The 14230-nt window shown below is 42.1% G+C and overlaps 1 protein-coding gene across 1 annotated transcript in view; it reads right to left on the bottom strand.

Annotated features, from left to right (window-relative positions):
- The window catches only part of LOC311143741 (striated muscle preferentially expressed protein kinase-like), a gene marked incomplete at both ends in the record, with an annotated part of 131903 nt that overhangs the window by 54357 nt on the left and 63316 nt on the right, over window positions 1-14230 (bottom strand). The window contains 2 exons of the mRNA XM_084179615.1: window positions 12241-12430; window positions 12931-13089. Of these exons, the coding sequence (XP_084035741.1) occupies window positions 12241-12430; window positions 12931-13089 (349 nt within the window). The remainder of the gene's footprint in view (window positions 1-12240; window positions 12431-12930; window positions 13090-14230) is intronic.

Genomic DNA, 14230 nt, shown 5'->3' with positions numbered 1-14230 from the left:
AGGAAAGAATCTCTAGACCACCTTTACTCCACACACAGAGACGTATACAAAGCTCTCCCTCGCCCTCCATTTGGCAAATCTGACCATAATTCTATCATCCTGATTCCTGCATATGAGCAAAAACTAAAGCAGGAAGCACCAGTGACTTGGTTAATAAGGAAGTGGTCAGATGAAGCAGATGCTAAGCTACAGGACTGTTTTGCTAGCACAGACTGGAATATATTCTGGGATTCTTCCGATGGCATTGAGGAGTAAACCACATCAGCCACTGGCTTCATCAATAAGTGCATCGATGACGTCGTCCCCACAGTGACCGTATGTTCATACCCCAACCAGAAGCCATGGATTACAGGCAACATCCGCACTGAGCTAAAGGGTAGAGCTGCCGCTTTCAAGGAGCGGGACTCTAACCCGGACGCTTATATACAGCCCCAACAGATACACAGATGACGCAATCTATATTGCACACCCACGTGAGAATGCTGTTCATTGACTACAGTTCAGCGTTCAACACCATAGTGCCCTCAAAGCTCATCACTAAGCTAAAGACCCTGGGACTAAACACCTCCCTCTGCAACTGGATCCTGGACTTCCTGAAGGGCCGCCCCCAGGTGGTAAGGGTAGGTAACAACACATCTGCCACGCTGATTCTCAACACGGGGGCCCCTCAGGGGTGCATGCTCAGTCCCGTCATGTACTCCCTGTTCACCCATGACTGCATGGCCAGGCACGACTCCAACACCATCATTAAGTTTGCCGACGACACAACAGTGGTAGGCCTGATCACCGACAACGATGAGACAGCCTATAGGGAGGAGGTCAGAGACCTGGCCGTGTGGTGCCAGGATAACAACCTCTCCATCAACGTGATGAAGACAAAGGAGATGATTGTGGACTACGGGAAAAAAAAGAGGACTGAGCACGCCCCCATTCTCATCGACGAGGCTGTAGTGGAACAGGTTGAGAGCTTCAAGTTCCTTGGTGTCCACATCACCAACAAACTATAATGGTCCAAACACACCAAGACAGTCGTGAAGAGGGCACGACAAAGCCTATCCCCCCTCAGGAGACTGAAAAGATTTGGCATGGGTCCTCAGATCCTCAAAAAGTTATACAGCTGCACCATAGAGAGCATCCTGACTGGTTGCATCACCGCCTGGTATGGCAACTGCTCGGCCTCCGACTGCAAGGCACTACAGAGGGTAGTGCGTAAGCCCCAGTAAATCACTGTGGCCAAGCTTCCTGCCATCCAGGACCTCTATACCAGGCGGTGTCAGAGGAAGGCCCTAAAAATTGTGAAAGACTCCAGCCACCCTAGTCATAGACTGTTCTCTCTGCTACCGCCAAGCGGTACCGTAGCACCAAGTCTAGGTCCAAAAGGCTTCTTAAAAGCTTCTACCCCCAAGCCATAAGACTCCTGAACAACTAATCATGGCTACCCGGACTATTTGCATTGTCCCCCCCCCACCGCACCCCCTCTTTTATGCTCCTGCTACTCTGTTTATTATCTGTGCATAGTCACTTTAACTCTACCCACATGTACATATTACCTCAATTACCTCGACTAACCGGTGCCTCTGCACATTGACTCTGTACCGGTACCTCTTGTATATAGCCTCCCTACTGTTATTTTATGTTACTGCTGCTCTTTAAGTAAAAAATATAAATAAAAAATAATTATCTATTTTTAATTAACACTTTTTTTTCTTAAAACTGCATTGTTGGTTAAGGGCTTGTAAGAGTATTTCACTGTATGGTCTACACTTGTTGTATTCGGCGCATATAGCAAATACAATTTTACTTTATTTTATTTTATACCCAAGAAGACTCAAGGCTGTAATCGCTGCCAAAGGTGATTCAACAAAGTACTGAGTAAAGGGTCTGAATAATTATGTAAATGTGATATTTCAGTGTTTTATGTTTTTGCAAACATTTCTAAAAACCAGTTTTTGCTCTGTCATTATGGGGATTGTGTGTAGATTAATGAGGGAAAAAACAATTTAATCAATTTAAAAATGAGACTGTAACGTAACAAAATGTGGAAAAAGTCAAGGGGTCTGAATACTTTCCAAATGCACTGTATATACAGATGAAGGATCTTAATTTGACCCATTTTGCTACAGCAGGGAAATAATCCTGCAGCAACAGGACATTTTAATTATTATGTGGATTATAATTAATGGACAATTTTTGTAGGGGTTGATACATTTTTTGTCAAGGCAAATCAAGTCTGACATTTTAAAGTGGAAATTACAAACTTTAGAAGCCTTTTTGGTAAGTTGCCCCTGTTGCTATGTAACTAAAACAGTAATAACTGTGTTAACAACATAGTAGTTACATAGATTTTACTATGTAATTACATGTTAATATGACCCTGTTACATGTAACTACAACGTGCCACAACCATCAAATCCACATGGATTACCAGGGTTTCTAAATAGGCTAGGACCTGGTAACAACAATTGTAACAACGCACCCCCTGTCATAAAGTACCGGTCATTTTCAATTAGTTTATTTCTGTGTTATGACCTGGCTCAATGGCTATAGCGAATCATGTGTAATGTAAGATCAATGTAGTTACATAGGATATACTTGTAATTATCATGTACAGTTGAAGTCGGAAGTTTACATACACTTAGGTTGGAGTCATTAAAACTCGTTTTTCAACCACTCCACAAATTTCTTGTTAACAAATTGTAGTTTTGGCAAGTCGGTTAGGGCATCTACTTTGTGTATGACACAAGTAATTTTTCCAACAATTGTTTAGACATATTTCACTTATAATTCACTGTATCACAATTCCAGTGGGTCAGAAGTTTACATTCACAAACTTGACTGTGCCTTTAAACAGCTTGGAAAATTCCAGAAAATGATGTCATGGCTTTAGAAGCTCCTGATAGGCTAATTGACATCATTTGAGTCAATTGGAGGTGTACCTGTGGATGTATTTCAAGGCTCAGTGCCTCTTTGCTTGACGTCATGGGAAAATCAAAAGAAATCAGCCAAGACCTCAGAAAAAGAATTGAAGACCTCCACAAGTCTGGTTCATCCTTGGGAGCAATTTCGAAACGCCTGAAGGTACCACGTTCATTTGTACAAACAATAGTACGCAATCTAAACACCATGGGACCACACAGCCGTCATACCGCTCAGGAAGGAGACGCGTTCAGTCTCCTAGAGATGAATGTACTTTGGTGCGAAAAGTGCTAATCAATCCCAGAACAACAGCAAAGGTCCTTCTGAAGATGCTGGAGGAAACAGGCACAAAATTATCTATATCCACAGTAAAACAAGTCCTATATCGACATAACCTGAAAGGCCGCTCAGCAAGGAAGAAGACACTGCTCCAAAACCGCTATAAAAAAGCCAGACTACGGTTTGCAACTGCACATGGGGACAAAGATCATACTTTTTGGAGAAATGTCCTCTGGTCTGATGAAACAAAAATAGAACTGTTTGGCCATAATGACCATCGTTATGTTTGGAGGAAAAATGGGGCGGCTTGCAAGCCGAAGAACACCATCCCAACCGTGAAGCACGGGGGTGGCAGCATCATGCTGTGGGGTTGTTTTGCTGCAGGAGGGACTGGTGCACTTCACAAAATAGATGGCATCATGAGGAAGGAAAATTATGTGGATATATTGAAGCAACATCTCAAGACATCAGTCAGGAAGTTAAAGCTTGGTCGCAAATGGGTCTTCCAAATGGACAAAGACCCCAAGCATACTTCCAGAGTTGTGGCAAACTGGCTTAAGGACAACAAAGTCAAGGTATTGGAGTGGCCATCACAAAGCCCTGACCTCAATCCTATAGAAAATGTGTGGGCAGAACTGAAAAAGCGTGTGCGAGCAAGGAGGCCTACAAACCTGACTCAGTTACACCAGCTCTGTCAGGAGGAATTGGCCAAAATTCACCCAACTTATTGTGGGAAGCTTGTGGAAGGCTACCCGAAACTTTGACCCAAGTTAAACAATTTAAAGGCAATGCTACCAAATATTAATTTATTGTATGTAAACTTCTGACCCACTGGGAATGTGATGAAATAAATAAAAGCTGAAAGAAATAATTCTCTCTACTATTATTCTGACATTTCACATTCTTAAAATAAAGTGGTGATCCTAAATGACCTAAGTCAGGGAATTTTTACTAGGATTAAATGTCAGATATTGTGAAAAACTGAGTTTAAATGTATTTGGCTAAGGTGTATGTAAACTTCCGACTTCAACTGTACGCCTTAAAGGCATCCCAAATTATACCAGGGGTCGGCTTTTCTCTGTGCTCTACAGCGCATTCGGAAAGAATTCAGACCCCTTGACATTTTCCACATTTTGATATGTTACAGCCTTATTCTAAAATGGAATAAATTGTTTATTCTCCTCATCAATCTACACACAATACCACATAATGACAAAGCAATTGTATTACAAATAAAAAACGGAAATATGACATTTACATAAGTATTCAAACCCTTTACTCAGTACTTTGTTGAATCACCTTTGTCAGCGACTACAGCTTCGAGTCTTCTTGGGTATGACGCTACAAGCTTGGCACACCTATAGTATATTTGGCGACTTTCTCCCATTCTTCTCTGCAGATCCTCTCAAACTCTGTCCGGTTGGATGGGGAGCGTTGCTGCACAGCTATTTTCAGGTCTCTCCAGTGATGTTCGATTGGGTTCAAGGAAATTCAGACTTGTCCCGAAGCCACTCCTGCGGTGTCTTGGCGGTATGCTTCGGGTCGTTTTCCTGTTGGAATGTGAACCTTCGCCCCAGTCTGAGAACCTGAGCGCTATGGAGCAGATTTTCATCAAGGATCTCTCTGTACTTTGCTCCGTTCATCTTTGCCTCAGTCCCTGCCGCTGAATAACATCCCCACAGCATGATTCTGCCACCACCATGCTTCACTGTAGGGATGGTGGCAGGTTTCCTCCAGACGTGACGCTTGGCATTCAGGCCAAAGAGTTCAATCTTGGTTTCATCAGACCAGAGAATCTTGTTTCTCATGGTCTGAGATTCTTTAGGTGCCTTTTGGCAAACTCCAAGCGGGCTGTAATGTGCCTTTTACAGAGGAGTGGCTTCTGTCTGGCCACTCTACAATAAAGGCCTGATTGGTGGAGTGCTGCACAGATGGTTGTCCTTCTGGAAGATTCTCCCATCTCCACAGAGATGTTTTGGTGCACTTCCCCAGGTCTGTGCCTCAACACAATCCATTCTCAGAGCTCTACGGACAATTCCTTCAACCTCACGGCTTGGTTTTTGTTCTGAAATGCACTGTCAACTGTGGGACCTTATATAGACAGGTGTGTGCCTTTCCAATCATGTCCAATCATTTGAATTTACCACAGGTGGACTCCAATCAAGTTGTAGAAACATCTCAAGGATGATACATGGAAACAGGATGCACCTGAGCTCAATTTCGAGTCTCATAGCAAAAGCTCTGAATACTTATGTAAATAAGGTATTTCTACATATTGGTAATGTCAATAGAAGTTACTTTTAGATTTGTATAACTTTCATTTAGATAGATTTATTTAGATAAACCACATGAAATTGATTTTGAGATATGAAGACCTTATTATAAATTAAATTAAACTGTTCCACGAAAATGTGCATATGAAAATCATAACTGGCACGCAGATCAGTAGAAATGTTATGATAACTTGGCACTCCAAATGGAAAAGGTTGCCGACCGCTGGTGTAGCCTATTACCGGCAACTTCAGGAGCACTGGATCAGTGTCCCGAAATCGGGACAGTTGTTGCTCAATATGTGATATTTGACTAGAATGGCATTGTAAACAACAGCCACCTTTCCGGGACATAGACATGTCTTATATCATCAGAAAGCTTAAATGATTGTTAATCTAACTGCAGTGTCCAATTTACAGCAGCTATTACAGCGAAAAAATATCATGCTATTGTTTGAGGACAGTGCACAACAACAAATCGCTTTCATCAAAGCAACTGGTTTGATACATGCACCTCTGACGGTAATGGACTTACATTCTGTAATCTTGCTCTGATTTGTCATCCTGAGGGTCCCAGAGATAAAATGTTGCATAGTTTTGTTTGATATAATCAATTTTTATATCCTAACACGATCCATGTTGTATACAGCGTTTCGCATTAATTCCAACTCTTTCAACTCCATTTATGAAATCTAAATAGGCAAAACTTTGCTTAACCCGGTCAAGTTTGGTTTCTGTGCAATCCTCAGACACTCTAGAAGGCAACCAAACTTGTTTAATCATTCTACATTACGTATTGGCTACACAACATGTCAATTAGCCCATGAAGGTCAGCCATCAGTACGCACCAATGAGACAAGTGGTGTTCACTTGATTGACAGTGTCTTGGTTCAATGACTACCGGTCGTTTTGAAACATAGCTAGCTAGATAGCCAATGAGCTGCGCTTTACAGTAGTATGTGAACGCCCTCTGTACAACAAACAGCCATTATGCTAGAGCTGTGCGCAAAAGTGTTGATTCTCAAGGGGAAAGGAAACTTATCGCCTATTGGTCCACATATTTCATTATAGTGATTGTGTTCCCAATACTCTATATAATATATATGTTTATAGATATGTGTTGTGTATTTGATATATTGATGCAGGGCTCATCCGTAAAAGTATTGATGCAGGGCTCACCCTAAAATAAGTACTAGTAAACGTGAGTTCTAACTGATTTAAAAAAAATCCTCAGATGACATCTGGGAGCCAACTCCAAAGAGACCATATTCAAGTCCTCCATCCCCCACTCATTTAAACTTAGGAACTGGTTCCTCCAGTCTGACCCCTGCTGCTGTCTCTGGTTCCACACCCACCTCAGCCCGGCCAAAATACGTTACTGTAGACCTGAATGTGCCTCAGGTCCAAAACAGCACAGCAGAGAGACGACGTTGAACTATGTGCCACTAGAAATCTCCCATCACCTGCACTACATGTGCAGGTGATGAGACTGCTATGGGACTGCTATGGGACTTGGCATCAGCAGCACAATCTTGTGTAGAGGACTGTGGGTGTTCTAAATACTCTAATTGTAAATAGTGTGTAAATAGTTTTTTTTCCCACTTTGTGTGTGGTTTGTGGTGTTTGCACTTATGACATTAGATCAGTGTTTTCTGCTAACTTGGCCCTTATCTTAAATAATTCAATAGTTAAATCGTTCACTTCTGTGAATTAGAGGCATTGGATCAGCGTTCTCGTCACGTCTCCTGTTAGTACCTTTTATGTAGGGAAGATAATTATCCATCATGTATGACATTCCTGGGAGTGTGTCAACAATTTTGTTTTATTACCATAGCATTTTTGTATGTTCTCTATAATTATGTACTCGAAAATGTATCAATTGACCAATTTGGCCACTTGGAGGCCACTTGGGTACATTTGGGCAAACTCGTGAGGGACACCTGGGAGAATTCATACTAAATATTATGTAGCTTTCTCATTCTTTCTTTCAGAAAGTGTTCAGACCCCTTGACTTTGTCCACATTTTGTTAAAGAAATGTGGAAAAAAACAGAAATACCTTATTTACATAAGTATTCAGACCCTTTGAGCTCAGGTGCATCCTGTTTCCATTGATCATCCTTGAGATGTTTCTACAACTTGATTGGAGTCCACTTGTGGTAAATTCAATTGGTTGGACATGATTTGGAAGGCGCACACCTGTCTATATAAGGTCCCACACTTGACAGTGCATGTCAGAGCAAAAACCAAGCCATGAGGTCGAAGGAATTGTCCGTAGAGCTCGGAGACAGGATTGTGTCGAGGCACAAAACTGGGGAAGGGTACCAAAAAATGTCTGCAGCATTGAAGGACCCCAAGAACACAGTGGCCTCCATCATTCTTAATTGGAAGAAGTTTGGAACCACCAAGACTCTTCCTAGAGCTGGCCGCCCGACCAAACTGAGCAATCGGCGGGGGGGAAGGGCCTTGGTCAGGGAGGTGACCAAGAACCCGATGGTCACTCTGACAGAGCTCTAGAGTTCCTCTGTGGAGACTAGTTAGGATTGAGGCAAAGATGAACGGAGCAAAATACAGAGAGACCCTTGATGAAAACCTGCTCCAGAGCACTCAGGACCTTAGACTGGGGCAAAGGTTCACCTTCCAACAGAACAACGACCCTAAGCACTCAACCAAGACAACGCAGGACTGGCTTCGGGACAAGTCTCTGAATGCCCTTGAGTGGCCCAGCAAGAGCCCGGACTTGAAACCGATCGAACATCTCTGGAGAGACCTGAAAATAGCTGTGCAGCAACGCTCTCCATCCAACCTGACAGAGCTTGAGAGGATCTGCAGAGAAGAATGGGAGAAAATGGCCAAATAGAGGTGTGCCAAGCTTGTAGCATTATACCCAAGAAAACTCGAAGCTGTGGTCGCTGCCAAAGGTGATTCAACAAAGTACTGAGTAAAGGATTTGAATACTTATGTAAATGTCATATTTCCGATTTTTTATTTGTAATACATTTACTAAGAAATTCTAAAAACCAGTTTTTGCTTTGTCATTATGGGGTATTGTGTGTAGATTGATGAGGAGAATAAACCATTTATTCAATTTTAGAATAAGGCTGTAACGTATCAAAATGTGGAAAATGTCAAGGGGTCTGAATTCTTTCCAAATGCACTGTATCAGTCTGAAACTTTGCACACACACTGATGCCTTGTTGTGGACAACATCTCAATTATCCCCAGCTTCCTATCTCATCGTATGGCCTTTCTTTTGCATTTCAAAGATGATGCAACAAAACAAAAAATAGAAAACGCATGTTTGTTGTTTTTGTTTTATCTTTTACCAGATCTGTTGTGTTATATTCTCCGACATTAATTTCACATCTCCACAATCTTCAAAGTGTTTCCTTTCAAATAGTATCAAGAATATGCATATAATTGCTTCAGGTCCTGAGCTATAGGCAGTTAGATTTGGGTATGTCATTTTAGGCAGAAATTGAGATGAAGGGTCCTATCCAGAAGAGGTTAAAGGCAGAATCTGCGAATGCCAGTAGCAGCGGGCAGCAGGAGGAGGAGGGTCGGGAACAGGTTTTTTTCTTCTGGTTAGGCTATGTTGATCTCTGGCTCCCTCTTGAGTAATATGTGTCTTAATTTTTAATCGGAGCGCTTAAAGCATCAGACAAGTTCTGTAGTCTACATGTAGTAGATTTTTTTTCAAACATAGGGTGTGTCTATTGATTGGTTGAAAGAACAGACGACTCTCGGTCGACCAATATTTTTGTAGTCGGGGACAGCCCTACCATGTATTTCATTGGCATCGGCTAATTATATCATTACTTCCTAGAGAAGAACAATTACTTGGGGACAATAGTCTAGATTGTATTGGTGGGATGGGGAAGGAATATTGTCTCAATTTACGATAAGCTGGTCTTGGTTATCACTGTATGTAGCCTAGTGTGCTTATCTGGTTTTTCCTCTTCTGCCGCTCCTCAAGGCACTGGGCTCTCTTTCAACTGGAAAGGTTTCCTAAAGACTGTTCAGGGCTTCATTGGCGCTTGTGAACTCCATTCTCTGTGTTACCTTCCATACCCACAGTACTGCCGGGAATTGGAGTTGAGACTTGATTCCTTTTTCCTTCAGTGAATGTCTGATCGGAATGAATTGCTTGCGTTTTTTCTCAGCCTAGCAGACAGGTCCTGGACGAATCAAATAGACTGGCCCTGGACCTTGATCTCCTTTCTCACCCTGTGCCCTCAGAATGTTGACTTTGGTCTGATGGTTCCACAGCTGAAAGATTACCATGCAAGGGTATTTAGCGTGTTTCTACTTCACGCCCGCTCCGGATCCTCCGGTGATACATCCACGCCAAGCTCCTCCGATATCAGCTTGATCACGTAAATGGAAAGGTCCCTCGTTTTCCTCATCTACCGGTAGGGACAATATTCTCATATTACTTTTTCTCAATCTGTTTTCTAACTAATCCAGTTCATCTTCTAAAGTTTGCACCTTTGTTTCCAGAAGGTCCATTTTGTTGTCTTTTCGTCCACGCAACGCCCTGTTTATGCATATCTGGCACGATAGACTACTTTCCTTTCGAGCAAATCTACTTTTTTAACAACAGATTGTAACAGTTTGTTTGTTTTGGTGAGCATTCAGAGCATTTTAGCTATGTTTTCCTGAATATCCTTCAGCTGTCCATTGCTCTTATTTGCATCTCCAAGTTGTTCTTTGTCTTTCCCTCTAAGGGAAGATTTGAGACTCACCACTCACTCTCTCCTGGTTGCTTGGGGATATATTGATTTATCGATTTTAAAGGCTTAATTTAAACTATGTTGTCTGGCTTCTACATATAATGACAGTTTTGACGGTACAAAATGGAGCTACTATCGCCCTATGCATCCCATCGGTCCGCGCATGTAACTACAAAGTAACTAAAATGTCACTTCACTTTACATTAAGTTGCTTGCTCCTAAGTAAGTACATTATAAATACATGTATATCCCTTGTAACAACATTGTAATTAGAGAGTTGGTTGTTAAATATTGCTTAATTGTAAATACAATGTAACTTAAAGGGTTAAACCTAATGTTCTCCTGTCTCCTAATTTCTCCTGGTTAGCCTATTGTCTGCAAAGGTTGTTACATTGTAACCACATAGTAGTTATAGAGGTTATACTCTACTGGGTTTCACTTTACATTAAGTTGCTTGCTCCTGAGTAGCTACATGATAATTCAGAGTATATCCTATGTAACTACATTGTTCTTACATTACACTTGATTCGGTATAGCCTAAGCAATATGGAATTGTTTTAAGGTCTTACCAAAGATAATTTAGCTATTTGATTTGGAATTTTAAGACCCCTGCTATTAGCCCATACAAACGCATTGAATAACAGATTCCCCACAAAATATCAAAAGGAAGTTTGTTTCTGAAGTGTCTCTCCTATATCTGAGAGATATCTGAGTGGTGCAGTGGTCTAAGGCACTGCATTGCAGTGCTAGCTGTGCCACTAGAGATCCTGGTTCGAATCCAGGCTCTGTCGTAGCCGGCCGCGACCGGGAGACACATGGGGCGGGGCACAATTGGCTCAGCGTCATCCAGGGTAGGGGAGGGAATTGCCAGCAGCACTGCAATGCAGTGCCTTAGACCACTGCACCACTCAGATATCTCTCAGATATCTGAGAGATATCTGAGTGGTGCATTTGCAACGCCAGGCATTTGCAACGCCAGGATTGTGGGTGCGATTCCCACGGGGGGCCAGTATGAAAAATAAAAAATATATGTATGCACTCACTAACTGTAAGTCGCTCTGGATAAGAGCGTCTGCTAAATGACTAAAATGTAGATATAAGACAGATCAGGAAACATTTATTATATGTATGTAACCCCATATTTTTGGTATTAAACAGTCTCCATATATACTTCCATTCATTTTTTCAACTAGTACCGGGGGACCTTCAGACGAGTCTTGTGAAGGCTGTGGGCGTCCTAGGGCAAACCATGTTCGTGAGAGTCTAACCTTTGCACAGAGGGGTCATAGTGTATAGCCCAAACGGTTTGGACGCTACAGACAGAAGTGGGCAGATTGGCTGTACCGACTTCAGACGAGCCTCCTGACACTTGTGAAGGCCGTAGAGCAAAACGGGGAACACATCGTGTTCGTGAGCATCTCATCTTTCCATAGAAGGGTCATAATAGTTTGGATGCTACAGACGATTTTGTGAGAAGATTGATTTTCGGGATGTCTCATGGTCTGACAAACACCGCTCTAGCTCTGTAACCTTTCACCACGGATGTGGAAGTGCGACATAAGCAGATGCGGTGGATTGAGATGCATCCAATGCAACAACAAAAAAGATATCGCTACCTTAAACTGACCGATTTGTATGGGGATTTTTGTATTATAGTCATTTGATTTCCGTGGGGGCTCGGACATCGACCTTAGTGGGTTAATAACATCAGCAGTAACAACTGTGGAATAACCTTCAGCAAGTGAATGTGTAATTACACATTCCTTGTTCCAATTGCGTAATAAATGATTCCGCAACAACCCTATTACCATTTAATTACATAGTAAAACCTATGTAACTACTATATTGTTAACACTGTTATTACTGTGTTAGTTACATTGTAATAGGGGAAACTTAATGTAAAGTGTTATCGGCTTTTTAATCTTCGATACACTACAAGTTTGCATTTCCTGCATTGCAGGAAAATTCATAGCAACATAAGAGTGATCAAATTAAGATCCTACATCTGTATGGCGTGGACTGTAGGTGGTAAGTGTGTTCTTACATTTGAGATGAGATAGCAGGTCTGGGTTCCTGGACATAGAGCTCAGCGGCGCTCTCGGCGTCGCCGTGTGGATTGCGAGCGATGACCGTGTAAAAGCCCTCGTCCTCATTGGTGACATGAGAGATGATGAGGGAGTGACGACCTCCCTCTTGTAAGATGTGCACATCATCGCTCTCTACCAGTGTATGGTCTGAGGAGAGAAGAGGACATACAGACATTGTGTCAAAACCTTGAAATTGTGTATGCTGCAAACAAGTATAACATTAGTAATTACTATGTAACAATGTGTACCTGCACTGTCAATGTAGATGTAAATATACAGGTCCATAGATGATTACATTGACTCCGAACAACCGTGTAAACCACTGTGTGCTCTTGAATAGCAATAAGAGCTCATTTGGTGGTTAACTAGCCTGGTCCCAAATCTGTGTTGTGCTGTATATTTACATCTACATTGACAGTGCAGGTACACATTGTTACATAGTAATTACTACTGTTACACTTGTTTGCAGTGTGTACAATTTCAAGGTTTTGCTAATACAATCACTATGGAGACAATGTCTGTTTGTCCTCCTATGGTTATTGTCATGTTTGGCTACACAGTACAAACAGATCTGGGACCAGGCTAGGTGAACATAATGAAAATGAACTAGTCTAGGTGAGACTAGTGAATGAAAATGGGTCTCCTACCGAAATGTCCCCAGCTGACTCTGGGAGGTGGTGTTCCGCTGACCTTGCAGTCAAAGCGGGCATTACGTCCCTCAATCACCTCTAAGACGTCCAGCTTTCGGGTGAATAGGGGCTCAATGGAGGGAATGACTTTGAGTTGGCCACTCGAGGTCAGTTCCTCTAAAACGAAACAAGGCCAAAGTAAAGCAATGAAGTTGAAAATGAAGTGTAAAATGAAAATAATGTTTAAAAAAATGTACAATACTGGTTTGATTCTGGGAAGTTGATGACTTGTTCTTAACTATACATTTCTTCATCTATTTAGTGCATACAGTGGTGTGAAAAAGTGTGTGCCCCCTTCCTGATTTGTTATTTGTTTGCATGTTTGTCACACTTAAATGTTTCAGATCATCAAACACATTTAAATATTAGTCAAAGATAACACAAGTAAACACAAAATGCAGTTTTGAAATGAAGGTTGTTATTATTAAGGGAAAACAAAATCCAAACCTACATGGCCCTGTTTGAAAAAGTGTTTGCCCCCCCTGTTATAACACAACTCAACTGTGGTTTATCACACCTGAGTTCAAGTCCTCTAGCCACACCCAGGCCTGATTACTGCCACACCTGTTCTCAATCAAGGAATCACTTAAATAGGACCTGCCTGACAAAGTGAAGTAGACCAAAAGATCCTCAAAAGCTAGACATCATGCCGAGATCCAAAGAAATTCAGGAACAAATGAGAAAGAAAGTAATTGAGATCCATCAGTCTGGAAAAGGTTATAAAGCCATTTCTAAAGCTTTGGGACTCCAGCGAACCACAGTGAGAGCCATTATCCACAAATGGCGAAAACATGGAACAGTGGTGAACCTTCCCAGGAGTGGCCGGCCGACCCAAATTACCCCAAGAGCGCAGCGATGACTCATCCAAGAGGTCACAAAAGACTCCACAACAACATCCAAAGAGCTGCAGGCCTCACTTGCCTCAGTTAAGGTCAGTGTTCATGACTCCACCATAAGAAAGAGACTGGGCAAAAATGGCCTGCATGGCAGAGTTCCAAGACGAAAACCACTGCTGAGCAAAAATAACATTAAGGCTCGTCTCATTTTTGCCAGAAAACATCTAGATGATCCCCAAGACCTTTGGGAAAATACTCTGTGGACTGACGAGACAAAAGTTGAACTTTTTGGAAGGTGTGTGTCCCATCACATCTGGCATAAAAGTAACACTGCATTTCAGAAAAAGAACATTATACCAACCGTAAAATATGGTGGTGGTAGTGTGATGGTCTGGGCCTGTTTTGCTGCTTCAGGACCTGGA

This window comes from Coregonus lavaretus (genome assembly GCF_964263955.1).
Source record: "Coregonus lavaretus genome assembly, chromosome: 16".
Lineage (NCBI taxonomy): Eukaryota > Metazoa > Chordata > Actinopteri > Salmoniformes > Salmonidae > Coregonus > Coregonus lavaretus.
Note: the sequence above shows the minus strand (reverse complement) of the source record. Positions and strands in the feature narration are given on the sequence as shown.